At 39.3% G+C, this 22,592-nt stretch overlaps 1 protein-coding gene across 1 annotated transcript; it reads right to left on the reverse strand.

The window, feature by feature from the left end:
- Positions 1 to 953: 953 nt before the first annotated feature.
- LOC106610755 (mitogen-activated protein kinase kinase kinase 7) lies at positions 954 to 21,206 on the reverse strand. The gene is made up of 15 exons (XM_014210293.2): positions 20,928 to 21,206; positions 20,727 to 20,821; positions 20,339 to 20,449; positions 19,874 to 19,939; positions 19,599 to 19,644; positions 16,997 to 17,135; positions 16,598 to 16,722; positions 16,303 to 16,431; positions 11,319 to 11,449; positions 6,196 to 6,283; positions 5,849 to 5,976; positions 4,150 to 4,300; positions 3,924 to 3,985; positions 3,565 to 3,680; positions 954 to 3,245 (listed from the first exon to the last, which is right to left on the reverse strand). Exons 2-15 carry the CDS (start codon positions 20,790 to 20,792, stop codon positions 3,074 to 3,076), a joined length of 1,530 nt encoding a protein of 509 aa, XP_014065768.1. The 5' UTR covers positions 20,793 to 20,821; positions 20,928 to 21,206; the 3' UTR covers positions 954 to 3,073.
- Positions 21,207 to 22,592: the final 1,386 nt, after the last annotated feature.

Consider the following 22,592-nt stretch of genomic DNA (forward strand, 5'->3'; position numbering starts at 1 on the left):
ATCATAAATACAGATGAAGGATCTTAATTTGACCACCCTGTTGCAGGAGAACTTGTAGTGTATTTGAGGTTTAAAAAGCCTTCTGAAATCATTTGTACTTTGAAATTTGAATTGATTTTCTCTTATGAAAAATGTATCAACCCCTACAAAAAAAATTAATAATTACAATCCACATAATCATTTACCTTTCCTGTTGCTGCAGGATTATTTTCCTGCTGTAGCAAACTGGCTCAAATTAAGATCCCATATATGTACTGCGCAAAATAACATTTACATTTTTGGAAAGAACTTCATACTCAGAACAAGTCAATGTAAGGGTCAAAGGCAAAGCATACTCAACATGCAGGGAAAACGACTGTATGAAGACCAGCATTTTCACATTAGCTGAGCAGCTTGTAACAGGAATGCCAGGAATGACAGAGAGAGTGAGATCATCAGTCTTTTTCGCCAACACAAGCCAGTCATGTTAATCACTAGCCAGTGATTTAGCCGTCATATCCCCACTGCACTGCAGACAAAGCAAACCCCCTCTGTCAGGACTGAGCAAGCCCTTTGTCATCACGCTGTTTCAACTGGGAGACAAAACATACTTCAGAAACATAAAAATGGTTTCAGATTTGTTCCATACCTTACTCATATACTTAATTTAGATGTAAAGGAGTTCATGACTTTATTCAGTACGTTTGATGAGCATGCAAATGGCCATAGGCACATAAGTTGATCTTGAAGAGGGGCTACCAAAATGATTTGGTATGCATTAAATGCATGACCAAGGACAATGTTTAAATAAATGATATTAAAAAAACAGTGCTCAAAGGGTGTCACCAATTTACAAAAAGGGGGAACAAGTCAATTGAAATAAAGGACATTTATGCTGATATTATTCTACTTCCCAAAAATACTATCTGAATAAATATTTTTCTAAGAATATATCAAACCATTGAAAACATAGATAACAGGAAATGTTTTATGCACTCAAGCATACAGGCGTTTCAGAACTGTCAAGTGACACACAAAGTGCAGATGAAATCAAAAAGATATGTTAGGGCAACAGATTATATTATATTCAATCACGAATGCCTTAATACCAAGAATGTAAAAGCAGCCTTTTCTTGTGTGCATTCACTTTTTTATTTCAGTACTTTTGAAGTTCTTAAGATATACATTCAAAAGTGCATTGACAACCTTTCCGATTTTGCAAGTCAAAACGCTATTTAGAAAAATACAATACACAGTGAGATACAACCTAAGGCAACTTGTGAACACACATGCACACAGAGGGCAAATCGAGCAAACAAGTGTATAACACATTTGTGGAAGTACAAGACCAAACTCCAAGTCCACAACCAGCACATACACATTTAGGAGTGAATACAAAAGTGAAAGACAAAATATAAACACTAATACTGAGTGGACTACGTGGTGATGGTATTCTAAATTTAGAATGAGAAAACATCGAAAACATCTAAGGCAGATAGACTTGAGAAAGATCTCAAAATATAGGCTACATAAAATTAATAAAAACAAAAGATCCTTTATAAATATTGTCATTGCTTCTCAAGGAGCCACTGCATATACATTGAGAGTACAAAACATTAGGAACACCTGCCCTTTCCTTGACGTAGACTGACCAGGTGAATCCAGGTGAAAGCTATGATCCCTTATTGTTGTCACCTGTTAAATCCACTTCAATCAATGTAGATGAAGGGGCGGAAACAGGATAAAGAAGGATTTTTAAGCATAAGAGACAATTGAGACATGGATTATGTATGTGTGCCATTCAGAGGATGAATGGGCAAGACAAAATATTTAAGTGCCATTGAACAGGATATGGTAGTATGTGCCAGGGGCACCGGTTTGAGTGTGTCAAGAACTGCAACGCTGCTGAGTTTTTCACACTCAACAGTTTCCTGTGTATATCAAGAATGGTCCACCATCCAAAGGACATCCAGCCAACATTGGAATCAACATGGGCCAGCATCCCAGTGGAACACCTTTGACACCTTGTAGAGTCCATGCCCTGACAAACTGAGGCTGTTCTGAGGGCAAAGGGGTGTGCAATGCAATATTAGGAAGGTGTTCCTAATGTTTTGTTTGCTCTGTGTCCGTAAAAAGGGAACACAGATATAAGAATGAGCATAAACATTTAAAAACACAACTTAGTCATCTATTTGTCATCTCCATAGCAAGCTATCTGTCACAGAGAGGCCAGAGTCAGACGGTGAAAACAAGCTGAGTCACTTCTTTTACCACTAGCACCTCTAGAACAGTCCTGGGGAGGGTATAGTGACAGTCATCTGCTACAAGACAGGAAACACCTCAAGTCATCTGAGGTGTTGCTGTAAGTCACCCCCTTCACAACATCAATAACTTTCTACAAAAGCCTTTCTGATCATTCCTGGATGTCGAGCTATGGGCAGAAGTTGCCTTTAGGCACAATGGTGGGAGGGGGTCAGTCTCTATGGGCAACTGCATTTTCCTCTGGATGTCAATAGCTACAGTAGGAGATGACTTTACCGGGCCTCCACACTTTCCTTGTTCAACTAGTCCAGTGTACCTCAGGCAGAATAGAATGACGTCTTTATGAAAACATGCATGTAAATTAACTTAGCTGTTCTTAATAGGTCTTGCACAACATTTCGCAACATTGTTGTACTGAACGCAGCTCTGGATTGAGACAGGTGGAGTATGTCGTTACTGTACAGCGCATTGGGGAGCAAGAATCTGAGGGGAGACATGCTTTGCGCAGTCTGCTGCTGACTGTGGATCCGTTGAGGATCTACAAAGCATTCATAATGACATGGCCTTCCGCTTTGGCCACTGATCCAGGAACAGCTTAAGAGCAACAGGAAAGAGTTCACTAAATGGCCAGTCTCTTGGGCTGCTCATCTGAAAACAGTTGATGAGCAATATGAAGCAGCCTTCACAAATATGGCAGGTATATTTGGCTGCAAATCCCAAAACAGTTGAGGGTCTACAAAGGAGACATCACAAAATGGCCCCTTGACAGTCTATTTGGCTGCTGTTGATCTGAACACAGTTCTGGGGCAACAAGCACACATCAAGAGGCATTCTAACTCTTCTGTTGTTGCTGACTCTGAATCCGCTCCAGCTTGTTCTTACAAATGTGGAAGTAGGTGGAGAGGCTCTTGTTCTCGTCCAACAGTTTGTTGTGCTCCTGAACCAGACGGGACGTATTTTGCTGCTCCCTTTCATCCTGGTCCAGCTCAGAGATTAACTCCTTCCTACACATCGCCACGACAAAGGGAGAGAGAACATGTTTAGCATTTAGGTAGCCTACATTCACTGACACTCTACAACTAATTACTACATACAGTAAAATACTACAATATTCTGTACAGGAAACAATGTTATTAGATTTAATTCTAATGAATTTATTCATGTTAAGAGTAACCGGTATCACAACAAATAGAAGTTAGTAAAACATCTTCAACAGTAATTAATTAGACATAACACCAGATTACAGTGCCATCTTCAGTACAGGTTATACATATTGGACAAACATCTTCTGCATAGGGAATGCTGGGCTCATATGTGACTTACTTTCTCTGGGTGAGTAGGGCAATTTCAGTCTCCACTTTCAGGTACTCCTGGGCCATTCTGCAGTGCTGCTCAAACACAGCCATGGACTCTTTGGAGTTTGAGAATGGGGCCAGGGGCTAAACCCAACCCAGGAATACACACATCACCATCCTGCACTTACAATTTACACATACATTCTTATAATGAACAGTACTTCACTTTTTAAACAAATGTAATATTTCAAGTGGAGGACACATGAAATCCAAACAGGGCAGTGAGTGGGCTATTGAGATGTAAGTATGTAAAACATTGCTAGTTGGTTATCAGTATGAGGATTTAGTATCAGTCAGGATTGAGGATGAATGGAGAAAGAACAGTACCTGCAGCTGGTGATCTAGTGTCAGATAAGCCATGGGGATGGAGCTGTCCAAACCATTAATATCTGAGGACAGAAAACATAATGGTGAGCATATACTCTATGTTGTATGGTACTGCCCCCTGGTGAACACTGTAGTGACAGTGTCAGAAATACAGTAGGTTCCATGCATATACAATCTTTGGTAAACTAGCTCTATTCTTTCAACCAATACTAAATAGGGCCCATACCTGTGGGACTGATAGGTGCTCTCAGCTCAGGCCCTGACTGGCCAGCACATTGCCCTTTGACCTCAGTGGGGGCAGGGCTCTGGGTACGCTCAGGCAGGCTCTCCATACTAGGCCCTCTGGACAGGGGCAGGCTGGGGCGTAATGTTCCCCCCTGAGAAAGAACATGAACAGCATGAACATGGATGGGGTGAGTTATTACTTGAGCTTTTGCGACAACTAAACTCAGCAAAAAAAGAAACGTCCCTTTTTCAGGAGCCTGTCTTTTAAAGGTAATTCGTAAAAATCCAAATAAATCCAAATATCTTCATTGTAAAGGGTTTAAACACTGTTTCCCATGTTTGTTCAATGAACCATAAACAATTAATGAACATGTGGAACGGTTGTTAAGACACTAACAGCTTAGGCAATTAAGGTCACAGTTATGAAAACTTAGGACACTAAAGAGGCCTTTCTACTGACTCTGAAAAACACCAAAAGAAAGATGCCCAGGGTCCCTGCTCATCTGCGTGAACGTGCCTTAGGCATGCTGCAAGGAGGCATGAGGACTGCAGATGTGGCCAGGGCAATAAATTGCAATGTCCGTACCATGAGACGTCTAAGACAACGCTACAGGGAGAAAGGACGGACAGCTGATCGTCCTCGCAGTGGCAGATCACGTGTAACAAAACCTGCACAGGATCGGTACATCCGAACATCACACCTGCGGGACAGGTACAGGATGGCAACAACAACTGCCCGAGTTACACCAGGAATGCACAATCCTTCCATCAGTGCTCAGACTGTCCGCAATAGGCTGAGAGAGGCTGGACTGAGGGCTTGTAGGCCTGTTGTAAGGCAGGTCCTCACCAGACATCACCGGCAACAATGTCGCCTATGGGCACAAAGCCACCGTCGCTGGACCAGACAGGACTGGCAAAAAGTGCTCTTCACTGACGAGTCAAGGTTTGGTCTCACCAGAGGTGATGGTCGGATTCGCGTTTATCGTCGAAGGAATGAGCGTTACACCGAGGCCTGTACTCTGGAGCGGGATCGATTTGGAGGTGGAGGGTCCATCATGGTCTGGGGGCAGTGTGTCACAGCATCATCGGACTGAGCTTGTTGTCATTGCAGGCAATCTCAACACTGTGCGTTACAGGGAAGACATCCTCCTCCCTCATGTGATACCCTTCCTGCAGGCTCATCCTGACATGACCCTCCAGCATGACAATGCCACCAGCCATACTGCTCGTTCTGTGCGTGATTTCCTGCAAGACAGGAATGTCAGTGTTCTGCCATGGCCAGCGAAGAGCCCAGATCTCAATCCCATTGAGCACGTCTGGGACCTGTTGGATCGGAGGGTGAGGGCTAGGGCCAAATGTCCGGGAACTTGCGAGTGCCTTGGTGGAAGAGTGGGGTAACATCTCACAGCAAGAACTGGCAAATCTGGTGCAGTCCATGAGGAGGAGATGCACTGCAGTACATAATGCAGCTGGTGGCCACACCAGATACTGACTGTTACTTTTGATTTTGACCCCCCCTTTGTTCAGGGACACATTATTCCATTTATGTTTGTCACATGTCTGTGGAAGTTGTTCAGTTTATGTCTCAGTTGTTGAATCTTATGTTCATTCAAATATTTACACATGTTAAGTTTGCTGAAAATAAACGCAGTTGACAGTAAGAGGACATTTCTTTTTTGCTGAGTTTATAAATGCATCACCTTTGATGGTTTGAACTGAAGTGGAAATCTTTCGTTTTTCAGGGTGTCATCTCTCTCTTGACAGTTTGTTCCATGCTCCATGTTACTTTCGGATCTGTAGCTGTTGATAGTGTTGTCTGCATTGGAACCTACAGAAGAGAAGATGGCTTTTTAAAATGTTTTTCCCAGAAACTTCTGTAATAACAGCAACTTCTGAACTTCATTAATATGCATTTCCAAAGCAATTACTCAATGTTAATACAAGATAAAGTGTTACTTGTCTCCAAATGTTGATATAATCCATAAACTTTCAAAGCGTTGATATAATCCATAAACTTTCAAAGCGTATCTAAATCTATGGAACTCACCTGTGCTTGTGGCTGAGGAGGAGCCACTCCTGCTGTTGCTTGGACACTGGTGGGGGTACTGAAGAGGCTCATCAGACCCTGGGAAGTACTGCAGACACATGGGAGGAAGAGTGCAATGCACAATGCTTACAGGAATTGTATACTGAACAAAATATAAAAACGCAACATGCAAGATAACGCAAGATTTTACTGAGGTACAGTTCATATAAGGAAATCAGACAATTGAAATAAATTAATTTGGCCCTAATCTATGGGTTTAACTTGACTGGGAATACAGATATGCATCTGTTGGTCACAGATACCTTTATAAAAAATTTAAAAATGTAGGGGCGTGGATCAAAAAACCAGTGTGACCACCAGTTTCCTCATGCAGCGCGACACGTCTCCTTCGCATAGAGTTGTTCAGGCTGTTGATTGTGGCCTGTGGAATGTTGTCCCACTCCTCTTCAATGGCTGTGCGAAGATGCTGGATATTGACGGGAACTGGAACACGCTGTCGTAGACGTCGATCCAGAGCATCCCAAACATGCTCAATGGGTGACATGTCTGGTGAGTATGCAGGCCATGGAAGAACTGGGACATTTTCATCTTCCAGGAATTGTGTACAGATCCTAGCGACATGGGGCCGTGCATTATCATGCTGAAACATAAGGTGATGGCGGCAGATGAATGGCACGACAATGGGCCTCAGGATCTCGTCACGGTATCTCTGTGCATTCAAATTGCCACCAATAAAATGCAATTGTGTTCATTATCCATAGCTTATGCCGGTCCCAGACAATCCCGCAGGTGAAGAAGCTGGATGTGGAGATCCTGGGCTTGCATGGTTACACATGGTCTGCGGTTGTGAGGCCAGTTGGATGTACTGCCAAATTATTCAAAACAACGTTGGAGGCGGCTTATTGTAGAGAAATGAACATTCAATTCTCTGGCAAAAGCTGGTGTACATTCCTGCAGTTAGCATAGCAATTGCACACTCCCTCAAAACTTGAGACATCTGTGGGATTGTGTTGTGTGACAAAACTGCATATTTTAGAGGCCTTTTATTGTCCCCATCACAAGATGCACCTGTGTAATGATCATGCTGTTTAATCAGCTTCTTTATATGCCACACCTGTCAGGTGGATGGATTGGCAAAGGTGAACTGCTCACCAACAGGGATGTAAACAAATGTGTGCACAGAATTTGAGAGAAAGAAGCTTTTGGAATATTTCTGGGATCTTTTATTTCAGCTCATAAAATATGGGACCAACTCCTTCAATGCTGAATTTACAGTTGAAGTCGGAAGTTTACATACACCTTAGCCAAATACATTTAAACGCAGTTTTTCACAATTCCTGACATTTAATCCTAGTAAGAATTTTCTGTCGTAGGTCAGTTAGGATCACTACTTTATTTTAAGAAGGTGAAATGTCAGAATAATAGTAGAGAAAATGATTTATTTCATATTTTATTTCTTTCATCACATTCCCAGTGGGTCAGAAGTTTACATACACTCACTTAGTATTTGGTAGCATTGACTTTAAATTGTTTAACTTGGGTCAAACGTTTTGGGTAGCCTTCCACAGGCTTCCCACAATAAGTTGGGTGAATTTTGGCCCATTACTCCTGACAGAGCTGGTGTAAATGAGTCAGGTTTGTAGGCCTCCTTGCTCGCACACGCTTTTTCAGTTCTGCCCACAAATTGTCTATGGGATTGAGGTCAGGGCTTTGTGATGGCCAATCCAATACCTTGACTTTGTTGCCCTTAAGCCATTTTGCCACAACTTTGGAAGTATACTTGGGGTCATTGTCCATGTGGAAGATCCATTTGCAACCAAGATTTAACTTCCTGACTGATGTCTTGAGATGATGCTTCAATATATCCACATCATTTTCCTTCCTCATGATGTCATCTATTTTGTGAAGTGCACCAGTCCCTCCTGCAGCAAAGCACCCCCACAACATGATGCTGCCATCCCCGCGCTTCACGGTTGGGATGGTGTTCTTCGGCTTGCAAGCCTCCCCCTTTTTCCTCCAAACATAACGATGGTCATTATGGCCAAACAGTTCTATTTTTGTTTTATCAGACCAGAGGACATTTCTCCAAAAAGTACAATCTTTGTCTCCATGTGCAGTTTCAAACTGTAGTCTGGCTTTGTTATGGCGGTTTTGGACCAATGGCTTCTTCCTTGCTGAGCGGCCTTTCAGGTTGTCGATATAGGACTCGTTTTACTGTGAATATAGATACTTTTGTACCCGTTTCCTCCAGCATCTTCACAAGGTCCTTTGCTGTTGTTCTGGGATTTATTTGCACTTTTCACACCAAAGTAGGTTCCTCTCTAGGAGACAGAAAGGGTCTCCATCCTGAGCGGTATGACGGCCGCGTGGTCCCATGGTGTTTATACTTGCGTACTATTGTTTGTACAGATGAACGTGGTACCTTCAGGCGTTTGGAAATTGCTCCCAAGGATGAACCAGACTTGTGGAGGTCTACAATTATTTTTTCTGAGGTCTTGGCTGATTTCTTTTGAGTTTCCCATGATGTCAGCAAAGAGGCACTGAGTTTGACGGTAGGCCTTAAAATACATCCACAGATACACCTTCAATTGACTCAAATTATGTCAATTAGCCTATCAGAAGCTTCTAAAGCCATGACATAATTTTCTGGAATTTTCCAAGCTATTTAAAGGCACAGTCAACTCAGCGTATGCAAACTTCTGACCCACTGGAATTGTGATACAGTGAATTAAGTGAAATAATCTGTCTGTAAACAATTGTTGGAAAAATTACTTGTGTCATGCACAAAGTAATTGTCCTAACCAACTTGCCAAAACTATAGTTTGTTAACAAGAAATTTGTGGAGTGGTTGAAAAACTAGTTTTAATGACTCCAACCTAAGTGTATGTAAACTTCTGACTTCAACTGTATATTTTTGTTCAATGTAGATATAAAATCAAACACTTAAACTGTGGAACAAAGACACCATTTCTTAATAACTAAGGGCCCGATTCAGACTTCAGTCAGAAATGTATGCGCCTTTTCAACGCATTTTGATTGAAGCACTTCTCAGTATTTGGTATTCAAACTTACCTTATGCAGGTGCGCAACGAGCTCTATGTGCTCTGAATAAATGTAATTAAATCGCTGAAAAACCCTCCCACTTGCTGTCCAACAGATTTCCTAATGGACTTTATTACATTTATCTAAAGCCATCCCTTTAAATATGGTGCATCTTTCATTAGAATTTTCTCAACAGACTCAATATAATATATAGAGAGAACGGGTTCAGAACGTTAGGGATCAATTAAAGAAAGCCATCTATATACAGTGGCTTCAGAAAGTATTCACACCCCGTGACTTCTTCCACATTTTGTTGTGTTACAATTGTCATTTTTTGTCAACGACCTACACAAAATACTCTAATGCCAAACTGGAAGAACAATTCTAACATTTGTAAAAAAAATAATACAAGAAATAAACACTAATATATCTTGATTAGATAAATATTCAACCCCCTGAGTCAATACATGTTAGAATCACCGTTGGCAGCGATTAAAACTGTGAGTCTTTCTGGGTAAGGCTCTAAGCACTTTCCAAACCTGGATTGTGTTGTGCAAAATTTGACCATTATTATTTTCAAAATTCTTCAAGCTTTGTCAAATTGGTTGTAGATCACTGCTAGACAACCATTTTCCCATCTTGCCATAGATTTTCAAGCAGATTTAACTCAGCCACATTCACTGTCTTCTTGCTAAGCAACTCCAATGTAGATTTGGCCTGTTTTCTAAGATGAATTCATCTCCCAGTGTCTGGTGGAAAGCAGACTGAACCAGGTTTTCCTTTAGGATTCTGCCTGTGCCTTTTTTATCCTGAAAACTCCCCAGTCCTTAACGATTACAAGCATACTCATAACATGATGCAGCTTGAAAATATAGAGTTGTACTCAGTAATGTGTTGTATTGGATTTGCCCCAAACATAACACTTTTTTACCCATCTACCAATAAGTGCCCTTCTTTGTTGTGAGGCACTGGAAAACCTCCCTGGTCTTTGTGGTTGAATCTGTGTTTGAAATCACTGCTCGACTGAGGGACCTTACAGATAATTGTATATGTGGGGTACAGAGATGACGTAGTCATTCAAAAATCATGGTAAACACTATTATTGCACACATTGCAACTTATTATGTGACTTGTCAGTCTTGTCAGAATGTCAGTCTTGCTATAACAAAGGGGTTGAATACTTATTGACTCAAAATGTTTCAGCTTTTCATTTGTAATTAATTTGTAAACATTTCTAAAAACATAATTGTGTGTAGGCCAGTGGCTGTAACACAACACAATGTGGAAAGTCAAGGGGTGTGAATACTGTCTGAAAACACTGTATATCATACAAATTGTAAAAAAAAATAAAAAAATGGAGAAAAGCCCTGGCATATAATTAAAACATTCTAGAGTGCATAAATCTACTCGGTAGGTTAGGCGCTAAATAAGCCTATAGTTTGGGTCTCTAAATTTCATCCCCTCAAATTATGAGGACATACAATAACAATTGTGAATAAAGGCACACCTATTTACAGCCTACTTCACTGAAGGGTCCGGAAGGGTCCGAAATATATGTCTTGTTGAAATTATTTTCAGTTTGCTTCCATATGACTGGTTTCACATTCGTCTCCAGCAATCTTAAGGAAAAATATTTTAAAACAATTGCCATTTGTAGGCCTAATTATAATCCCTTTCTCCAAACGGATAAATAACTAATCAAGTTCTTATCAATTTATACATTTCAGTGCATGGAGAATGGTGTTATTTCTATTGGAAATAGTCAATGCTTTTCCACTTGGAAACGACAGGTGCTCGAACTTATTCATGATTTCCTGTAGACACACCTCTGCCACACCTATATTTCTATGACCTCCACCCCAAACAAATTGCTGGCTGTGTTTCCTCATACTTAAGTTCAAGGTCAGAATACTCAGAGAAAAGGGAATAAAGTTCAATTTCTGCGTGTAACTTGGGTCTGAATTCCCCCCTAAGAGCGAAGTCTTGAAATTGCAGGTATTACTAACATATATGGGTTATTATTAGAGTTGTGATTGTGAAGTTCTGAGAACATGGGTCTGTGGGGTTTTCCAGTACTGTACCTTCATGAGGTTTGCCATGGTGTTTCTGACCTCCTCCATGGAGGGCCTCTGGGCAGGGTCTTTGTCCCAGCAGTGTGTCATCAGGCCCTCAATGGGCTCCGGGAGGTCCTTTATCAGGGGTGGGCGAGTACCTGAGAACACATACAGGAGACTAACAAGTCAGTGGGGGAATGTCAGTCTAGAGTGGCTTCCTCTACTCACCTTCTTTCCTTCATTTAACAAATAGGTGAGGTTTTCTTCAAACCTACACTACCGTTCAAAAGTTTGGGGTCACTTAGAAATGTCCTTGTTTTCCATGAAAACATACATGAAATTATTTGCAAAATGAATAGTAAATAAAGTCAAGACGTTGACAAGGTTAAAAATAATGATTTTTAATTGAAATAATAATTGTGTCCTTCAAACTTTGCTTCCGTCAAAGAATCCTCCATTTGCAGAAATTACAGCCTTGCAGACCTTTGGCATTCTAGTTGTCAATTTGTTGAGGAAATCTGAAGAGATTTCACCCCATGCTTCCTGAAGCACCTCTCACAAGTTGGATTGGCTTGATGGGCACTTCTTACGTACCATACGGTCAAACTCAATAGGGTTGAGATCCGGTGACTGTGCTGGCCACTCCATTATAGACAGAATACCAGCTGACTGCTTCTTCCCTAAATAGTTCTTGCATAGTTTGGAGCTGTGCTTTGGGTCATTGTCCTGTTGTAGGAGGAAATTAGCTCCAATTAAGGGCCGTCCACAGGGAATGGCATGGCGTTGCAAAATGGAGTGATAGCCTTCCTTCTTCAAGATTCCTTTTACCCTGTACAAATCTCCCACTTTACCAGCACCAAAGCACCCCCAGACCATCACATTGCCTTCACCATGCTTGACAGATGGCGTCAAGCACTCCTCCAGCATATTTGATTTTTTTTCTGCGTGTCTCACGAATGTTCTTCTTTGTGATCCGAACACCTTAAACTTAGATTTGTCTGTCCATAACACTGTTTTCCAATCTTCCTCTGTCCAATGTCTGTGTTATTTTGCCCATCTTAATATTTTATTTTTATTGACCAGTCTGAGATATGGTTTATTCTTTGCAACTCTGCCTAGAAGGCCAGCATCCCGGAGTCGCCGCTTTACTGTTAACGTTGAGACTGGTGTTTTGCAGGTACTATTTAATGAAGGTGCCAGTTGAGGACTTGTGAGGCGTCTGCTTCTCAAACTAGACACTCTAATGTACTTGTCCTCTTGCTCAGTTGTGCACTGGGGTCTCCCACTCCTCTTTCTATTCTGGTTAGAGCCAGTTTGCGCTGTTCTGTGAAGGGAGTAGCACACAGCGTTGTACGAGATCTTCAGTTTCTTGGCAATTTCTCGCATGGAATAGCCTTCATTTCTCAAAACAAGAATAGACTGACGAGTTTCAGAAGAAAGTTATTTGTTTCTGGCCATTTTTAGCCTGTAATCGAACCCACAAATGCTGATGCTCCAGATACTCAACTATTCCAAAGAAGGACAATTTTGTTGCTTCTTTAATCAGAAAAGTTTAAAGCTGTGCTAACATAATTCCAAAAGGGTTTTCTAATGATCAATTAGCCTTTTAAAATGATACACTTGGATTAGCTAATACAATGTACCATTGGAACACAGGAGTGATGGTTGCTGATAATGGGCCTCTGTACACCTATGTAGATATTCAGTTTTTTTTTTTTTAATCAACCGTTTCTAGCTACAATAGTCATTTACAACATTAGCAATGTCTACACTGTATTTCTGATCAATTTGATGTTATTTTAATGAACAACAAATTTGTGACCCCAAACTTTTGAACGGTAGTGTATATTCCACCTCACTACACAGAGTACCAGACAAAAGTTTGGACACACCTACTCATTCAAGGGTTTTTCCTTTATTTTTCTATTTTCTACATTGTAGAATAGTAGTGTGAAGACATCAAAACTATGAAATAACACATATAGAATCATGTAGGTGTCACGTCCTGACCAGTTAAGGGTTATTTGTTGTTGGAGTTTGGTCAGGATGTGGCAGAGGGTATTTGTTTTATATGGTTTGGGGTGGTGGTGTAGGTAGTAGGTTGTTTTATTTATGTATTCCGGGGGTTTTGGGCACTGCTCTGTGTTTATGTATTTCTAGGTTTAGTTAGTTAGTTGTGGGTATAGGTTCTAGGTTTGTTTTCTATGTAGAGTTAATTGGGATTGGACTCCCAATTGAAGGCAGGTGTGTTGAGTTGCCTTTGATTGGGAGTCCTATATTAGTAGGGTGTGTTTGTGGGTAATTGTTTGTGAGCACTGCGTTTATTGAGCCTGCTACACTGTCTAGTTGTGAGTACTGTTTATTGTTTTGTTTTTCCTGTGGATGCTTTTTGTTTTTTCCATTAAAAGAATGAGTATCCACATACCCGCTGCATTTTGGTCTATTCAACACGTCACCTTTTGTGACAGTAGGAACCAAAGAAGTTCCCTTTTTTTAAAGTTATTAAAATTTTCCGGATTGACTGACCTTCATGTCTTAAAGTAATGATGGACTGTCGTTTCTATTTGCTTATTTGAGCTGTTCTTGCCATAATATGGACTTGGTCTTTTACCAAATAGGGCTATCTTCTGTATACCACCCCTACCTTGTCACAACACAACTGATTGGCTCAAACTAGAGGTCGACCGATTATGATTTTTCAATGCTGATACAGATACCGATTATTGGAGGACCAAAAAAAGCCGATACCAATTAAATCAGCTGATTTAAAAAAAAAAAAACATGACAATTACAACATCACTGAATGTACACTTTTATTTTAACTTAATATAATACATCAATCAAATCAATTTAGCCTCAAATAAATAATGAAACATGTTCAATTTGGTTTAAATAATGCAAAAACAAAGTGTTGGAGAAGAAAGTAAAAGTGCAATATGTGCCATGTAAAAAAGCTAACGTTTAAGTTCCTTGCTCAGAACATATGAAAGCTGGTGGTTCCTTTTAACATGAATCTTCAATATTCCCAGGTAAGATGTTTTAGGTTGAGGTTATTATAGGAATTATAGGACTATTTCTCTCTATACCATTTGTATTTCATATACCTTTGACTATTGGATGTTCTTATAGGCACTATAGTATTTCCAGTGTAACAGTATAGCTTCCGTCCCTCTCCTCGCCCCTACCTGGGCTCAAACCAGGAACACATCGAAAATAGCCACCCTCGAAGCATCGTTACCCATCGCTCCACAAAAGCCGTGGCCCTTGCAGAGCAAGGGGAACAACTACTCCAAGTCTCAGAGCGAGTGACGTTTGAAACGCTATTAGCGCGCACCCCGCTAACTAGCTAGCCATTTCACATCGGTTACACCAGCCTAATCTCGGGAGTTGATAGGCTTGAAGTCATAAACAGAGCTGTGCTTGAAGCATTGCGAAGAGCTGCTGGCAAACGCACGAAAGTGCTGTTTGAATGAATGCTTATGAGCCTGCTGCTGCCTACCACCGCTCAGTCAGACTGCTCTATCAAATATCAAATCATAGACTTAATTATAACATAACACACAGAAATACGAGCCTTAGGTCATTAATATGGTCAAATCCGGAAACTATCATTTCGAAACTAAAATGTTTATTCTTTCAGTGAAATACGGAACTGTTCCGTATTTTATCTAACAGGTGGCATCCATAAGTCTAAATATTCCTGTTACATTGCACAACCTTCAATGTTATGTCATAATTACGTAAAATTCTGGCAAATTAGTTCGCAATGAGCCAGGCGGTCCAAACTGTTGCATATACCCTGACTCTGCGTACAATGAACGCAAGAGAAGTGACACAATTTCCCTAGTTTAATATTGCCTGCTAACATGAATTTCTTTTAACTAAATATGCAGGTTTAAAAAAATATACTTCTGTGTATTGATTTTAAGAAAGGCATTGATGTTTATGGTTGGTACATTCGTGCAACGATTTGTGTTTTTTTTCTCGCAAATACGCTTTTGTTAAATCATCCCCCGTTTGGCGAAGTAGGCTGTCTTTGTTAGGAAGAAATAGTCTTCACAGTTCGCAACGAGCCAAGCGGCCCAAACTGCTGCATGTACCCTGACTCTGTTGCACAGAACACAAGAGAAGTGACACAATTTCCCTAGTTAAAATACATTCATGTTAGCAGGCAATATTAACTAAATATGCAGGTTTAAAAATATATACTTGTGTATTGATTTTAAGAAAGGTGCTTTTTTCGCGAATGCGCTTGTTAAATCACCCGTTTGGTGAAGTAGGCTATGATTCAATGATAAATGAACAGGCACCGCATCGGTTATATGCAACGCAGGACAAGCTAGATAAACTAGTAATATCATCAACCATGTGTAGTTAACTAGTGATTATGTTAAGATTGATTGTTTTTTATAAGATAAGTTTAATGCTAGCTAGCACCTTGCCTTGGCTCCTTGCTGCACTCGCATAACAGGTAGTCAGCCTGCCACGCAGTCTCCTCGTAGAGTGCAATGTAATCGGCCATGATCGGTGTCCAAAAATGGCAAACACCGATTGTTATGCAAACTTGAAATCGGCCCTAATTAATCGGCCATTTCGATGAATCGGTCGACCTCTAGCTCAGATGCCTTAAGAAGGAAAGAAATTCCACACCTGTTAATTGAAATGTATTTCAGGTGACTACCTCATGAAGCTGGTTGAGAGAATGCCAAGAGTGTGCAAAGCTGTCATCAAGGCAAAGGGTGGCTACTTTGATGGATCTCAAATATAAAATATATTTTGACTTAAACCTTTTTGGTTACTACATGATTCCATATGTGTTATTTCCTAGTTTTGATGTCTTCACTATTATTTTACATTGTAGAATTTTTTTTAAATAAAGAAAAACCCTTGAATGAGTAGGTGTGTCCAAACTTTTGACTGGTACTGTACATTTTTCTCTTTCGGATTTATTCCTCTGTGTGTATGTATGTATGTAACTTCACTAAGAGTCTATGGCTCTGTGACCTCTCACCTCTGTGCACGGCCCACATGATGCAGAAGGCCGATCCTCCGATCTCGTCAAAGGGCTTCCTGCGAGTGATCACCTCCCACAGGATGATACCCCAGCTGAACACATCACACTTTTCACTGTAGTTACTGCCTGGACAACAGAGTCACAGAGAGAGATACAGGTGAGTGAAGGAATACAGGTTAGACGGAGACCCTAGATTGTTCTATTGGTGACACAGAGAGAATCGGTGCTCAGACCATTTTCGTCTTTTGCTTTTGAATGAAAGGAGGAAAGCGCCTTGCTATAGGATACATGCCTTCAAACACTTCTGGTGCCATCCAGGCTGCACTTCCTTTGTTGTTGGTCATGTGTGTCTGAATGTCACAGGCTGTCCCAAAGTCACAGATCTTCAACACTGTGCCCCCCTGTACAAGTAGCAGACTGAAACAAATTTCTATGGTTTAGGTTCAGAGAGTGCAACAACTTCATTAAATATGTAAGTACTGTAAACAGACTTGTGTTAATGAAATTCTGTTAAGTTTCCCACAATTCCCACATTTTCCAGCAATCCTGGTTGGAGGATTCCCAAAGTTCCTGCTTATTCCCCCGTACTTCCAGGAATGTTCAGGAAAACTGGGAACATTTGGGAAAGTTTCCAGAATTTTGCAACCCTAAAACAGACAGTTTAGGAACAGCACACACAAAAGAGTCATACTTGGGTGGTTTGAGGTCTCTGTGAATGAGGGCCTTGGGTTTCATGCCATGGAGATAGGAGACCCCCTGAGCACACTGCAAACACCAGCTCATAGCATGGGATGCACTGTACTGGGGCAGGGGCTCAGCTCCATGCAGCACTGGGAATGGACAGACGCAACACAGTCAAGACAGAATACATCAATATTTTTCATTTAACTGAAAGTGAGAGGTTGTAATCTGTATAAATGTAAAAAGGCCATTTTCGAACAAGGGATGAGCCATTCTTACTAATCTACTGGAGATCCAGTTTGGGTTTAAGTATATATTTTGTAATACTGATCATTTTAGAGGTTTAATGCTTTAATATTTAATAATTTTAGCCCCCCCCCGAACTCATATTGATTATATAAATATGCACATTTAATTTTGTCTGGCTTGCCATTCCAAATAAAGTGAAATCATTTTTGTTAAAATAATTTAAAAGACAAATCGTTTGGCATAGGCAGGGCCAATAGAACATAGGCAGTGGTGTAAAGTACTGAAGTAAAAATACTTGAAAGTACTACTTAAGTTGTTTTTTGAGGTATCTGTACTTTACTTTACTATTTATATTTTTGACAACTTTTACTTCACTACATTCCTAAAGGAAATAATGTACAGGTAATTGACGCAGGTACCGGTTTGGGTTTTTACTTTACCTTCTATAATGGTACTTGAATGTTTGGTTTGTTAAATGTGATACGCCATGTGTAATGTTAATTTTTATAGTTTACATCGCTACTTGAGTCATCCCTCTCCGCTCTTTCTCTCCCTATGCCACTTTCCACACAGACCAAGCCACGCCCCCTGTCACTCAAGGAGCGCATTTGATGTTCCTCAACCACGAGACACTTGCGTTCAGTCTGCATGGCAAATGCAGCACATACAACAACAATGCTGTTTTCGCTTTGCTTCTTAATATAAATCCACTATCATTCTATAATGACACTATTAGTTTGTGTTTCTTACATCAGCAAACAGCTAGTTTGTATTTTCTTAGCAAGTTGCCCTAAATCTTGTAAGATGCTAATTGTTAGCCGCTAATTCTAGCTAGCTAATAAATGTACTAAGAGCAAACGTAGCTAGCTAATACAGACTGATAATACCAGCGATGGTGTATACCTAAATCAGCATGTTGTTTGTGCAACAGTATCTTCTAAATCAAAGAGGAATATGCAAAGCAAAATTATATGTTAGCAACATGCAATGTAGCCAAAACTTTTAGGGTCCCCTAGGAAACACTAATCAACAGTTTAGTTCCTACCCTGGGGCAATAACTCCTCCCTGGCATTTTCATTTGTTGTCATCTCAAACAACACGTTATTCAAAGTGCCCACTATTATATTCTAACTATAGAATTAGAATAGTCATTATATTTCCATGATTCCAACAGTTTTGCTCTAATTGGCAAGTCAAATCGCAATTGCAACATTTGGTTAAAAACAAGTCCTATATGATTTGCCCATATCGTGCAGCCCTACGTGGCAGTGTGGAAATTCTCTCAATGGAACAGTGGTGTAAAGTACTTAAGTAAAAATACTTTCAAGTACTACTTAAGTCGTTTTTTTTTGTATCTGTACTTTAATATTTTTGACTACTTTTACTTCACTACATTCCTAAAGAAAATACTGTACTTTTTACTCCATGCATTTTCCCTGACACCCAAAAGTACTCGTTACATTTTGAATGCTTAGCAGGAGAGGAAAATGGTCAAATTCATGCACTTGTCAAGAGAACATCTCTGGTCATGTACTGCCTCTGATCTGGAGGACTCACTAAACACAAATGCTTTGTTTGTAAATTATGTCTGAGTGTTGGAGTGTGTCCCTGGCTATCCGTAAAAAAAAAAATAAGAAAATGGTGCCATCTGGTTTGCTTAATATAAGGAATTTGAAATGATTTATACTTTTACTTTTGATACTTAAGTACATTTTATCAAATACATTTACTTTTGATACTTAAGTATATTTAAAACCAAATACTTTTAGACTTTTACTAAAGTAGTATTTTACTGGGTGACTTTCACTTTTACTTGAGTCATTTTCTATTAACGTATCTTTACTTTTACTCAAGTATGACAATTGGGTACTTTTTACACCACTGTAAATAGGTAAACTGGGATATGACTAAAGAATTAATCAGGGTGATTTTTTCCACAAATAGGTATTTACCATCCCATGGTAGCAAGATCTTATCTATTTTTGCTAACTTTCTGTTAAAATGTGTTGTAGTAAGCTTCTTTATTTCTTTAGGGATATGAATACTGAGTGTGTCCACATCCCCGTCAGACCATTTTATTGGTAAACTACACGGTAATGTAAAAGTTGCATTTTTTTGCTATCCAATATGTAATATGGTACACTTATCCTAGTTCGGCTGTAATCCCGAGAGGTCAGAAAAATGATCTAGATCCTCTGAGATTGTGGAGGGATCCAGATTGCAGATTTAAGAGGACGTTTGAGTCGTCAGCATACAATGACACCCCTATGTATTATTGTTGGATCTGATTTGAATAGCTAACATTTCGATGGCCATACTAAATAGATATGCCGACAGTAGAGAGTTAAAGAGTAATTTCTTACCATTGTATAAAGAGCCACCTTCAGCGTATTCCATAACAAGACAGACCTGTGTGTGAATGTTACAATTATTGTGATCAAAAAGGGAAAACACTTACAGTAGGCAAACTGTATGGGATTGCAAATCTGGTGTCAAATTAATATAGACAAAAAAGTGTAGACCTAATAAATGAATAATAACCAATAATAACAACTAATAAAGGAATAATGACACTACAGTATATCGTTGAACAGCAGGCAAATCATACTAAGACGACAACTTTCCTGAATGTACTTACTGGATTATGACATGAACCATAGAGCTTGACAATATTTGGGTGATTTACTCTGGAAAGCTGGCGGAGCTGGATGAAGAAGAGACATGGATAAGTGAAATGGATCTCACCATCTAAACACACACACACACACACACACACATATACATACATACATACATATATATATATATATATATATATATATATATACATACATACATACATACATACATACATACATACATACATACATACATACATACATACATACATACATACATACATACATATTGTTTAATTTCCATTGTAATTGGATATCATTTGACTGCTGCTACCTAAAATAAAATGTATCAATAAATGTTAGTGTTTTTTTTAAAGGATGGACATTATTGTGATAACAAGACAAACTCATTTCAACAATACACTATACCCAAAACCAGGCTTAACACAAACAAAAGTGTATTTCAGGCAAGGATGTTCCTGTACCTCTACTACAAAAGCTTTCCTCTCAGATTCACTCTCTATGGTCTTGATGGCCACATCGTTGCCTTTCCATTTGGCCTTGAAGACAACTCCAAATGTTCCTCTGCCAACAACCTGGAGAAACAAATGTCACACATCCATGAGTGGTGGTCTGTCTCGTTCTTTTCTGTATAATCTACAAATCATTCTAGATACTGTAGCTGGTGTTTTGAAATAGGTATCTTTCTAGTTGAAATGGGCATTCAGAAGTTACATGGATGAACACAAAACTAAACTTCTCTACTATTCAACCAGGCTAGCTAGTGTGATTTCTCTCACCCCTGCCTGTCTTCATTTTCTCACTCATTGAAGGCTGATGGTTTGGTATGTATAGCTATCATACGACACTTACCTCTTCAACTTCTATATCCTCATATTCTATCTCTTCAAATGGATATCCAGGAGGTGTCTCAAGCATCTTGACGGCTTTAGACTCCTTTGAATAAGCTAGAAAAAAACAACATATTGTATTAGCGTACTGTCTGTCGTTAAAACCTTGTTATTTCATGTCACAACCCCTCCGTAATCGTTTCCATTCGCTGTTGAAACGTACATCAGAACAGGAAGTATGAGTTGGTTGTCCGTTCCTAGCCTGAGCCGCTATTTCGAACACTCAGGACGAAGAGTTACATTTTATTAAAAGTGATAAACTATGAGCAGCTGTTTATCAGCATTATGTCTGAGTAAGTTTGTTACATCCGACGTGGAAAATCCAATGGAGTAAAGAGGAAATTAGTACGAGTTTTATAGGTTTAATGTCAGAGAAGAGTCCAAACAAATGCCGTTTGTTCCATGGTTTGCGCAGTGAAATGTTCGCAGCCTTGGGGTGCATTCAAGAATAGTAAACTCTTACATATTAGCAACAGTCGGTGCGGGACTTTCAAAATACATCCCAGGCTCAACCCTAGAATGGAAAGAGGAGCACCTCCAACAAAGGTCTGATAGATATCACAGATTATTATTGTAGTGGTCGAGCCGAGGGGTGAGCGTATTTGTTGGGTTGTCAACCTTTGCTGATCTTAAACAAAGCTCACTTTTATTGTTGCATCTGCCTTCCTGGGCAATAGAGGGCGACATACACGAGAGCGCCTCTGTATACGTGCCTGTTTTTTTATGGTTTGCGATGTGTCATACCGCTGAGAACTGACCAAGAATAAGCAAGACCTAGCAATCAATAACGACGTGACCTCGGCGATTTCGATTCAAAATAAAAGTTCCGGGAAATGACGATATAAAATTATACAAATGGTCGGAATTCGTACAATTTTATTAGGAAATGTTAGCAGACTTCGAATTGATCAAAAAAGGTCAATAGTTAATGGATTTTAAAGTACATATAATATTATAACATTGACAATATACTTAACAGCATTAAAACGAATGATTACTAGATAGTTATTATGGTAACAACAGTAATACAAATAATTTATTTACATTTTATTTCACTCTTATTTTATCAGGAAAGTTGACTGAGAACACATTCTCTTTTACAGCAATGGCCTGGGGGAATAAACAAAAATTATGTATGATGCTAATAATAATAGCAATAACAATATTAATATAAAAATAATGATATATATATATATATATATATATATATATATATATATATTATTAGTTATTATATTATATTTATAATTTAAATCACATTGTTAATTAACCCGTTTGTATTGCACAATGTTATGTACGCTTTTCATATTGGACAAAATATTCAGACCCCTTCCCTTTTTCCAAATTTTGTTGCCTTATTCTAAAAATTTATTAATTTTTTTTCTCATCAATCTACACACAATACCCCATAATGACAAAGCAAAAACAGGTTTTTAGAAATTTTGCAACTGTATTAAAAATAAAACACAGAAATACCCTTTGCAATGAGACTCGAAATTGAGCTCAGGTGCAACCTGTTTCCATTGATCATCCTTAAAGTGTCAAATTCATTGGAGTCCACCTGTGGTAAATGTAATTGATTGGGCATGATTAGGAAAGGCACAAACCTGTCTATATAAGGTCCATCCGCCCCAATTCAGATTATATAATTTTAATAGTCATGGCATGTAAGAGCTATTGAAGATTGAAAGCACAAAATAATTTTTTTAAACTACGAAATATTTAAAAAAAACTAATGCCATGCATTTTTGTCCATCCTCTCCTGATTCAGAATGTATCATGTTCATAGTAATGGCACACTTTGTGTAAGAGCTATTGAAGATTGAAA

This window comes from Salmo salar, chromosome ssa09 (assembly GCF_905237065.1).
Source record: "Salmo salar chromosome ssa09, Ssal_v3.1, whole genome shotgun sequence".
Taxonomy (NCBI): domain Eukaryota; kingdom Metazoa; phylum Chordata; class Actinopteri; order Salmoniformes; family Salmonidae; genus Salmo; species Salmo salar.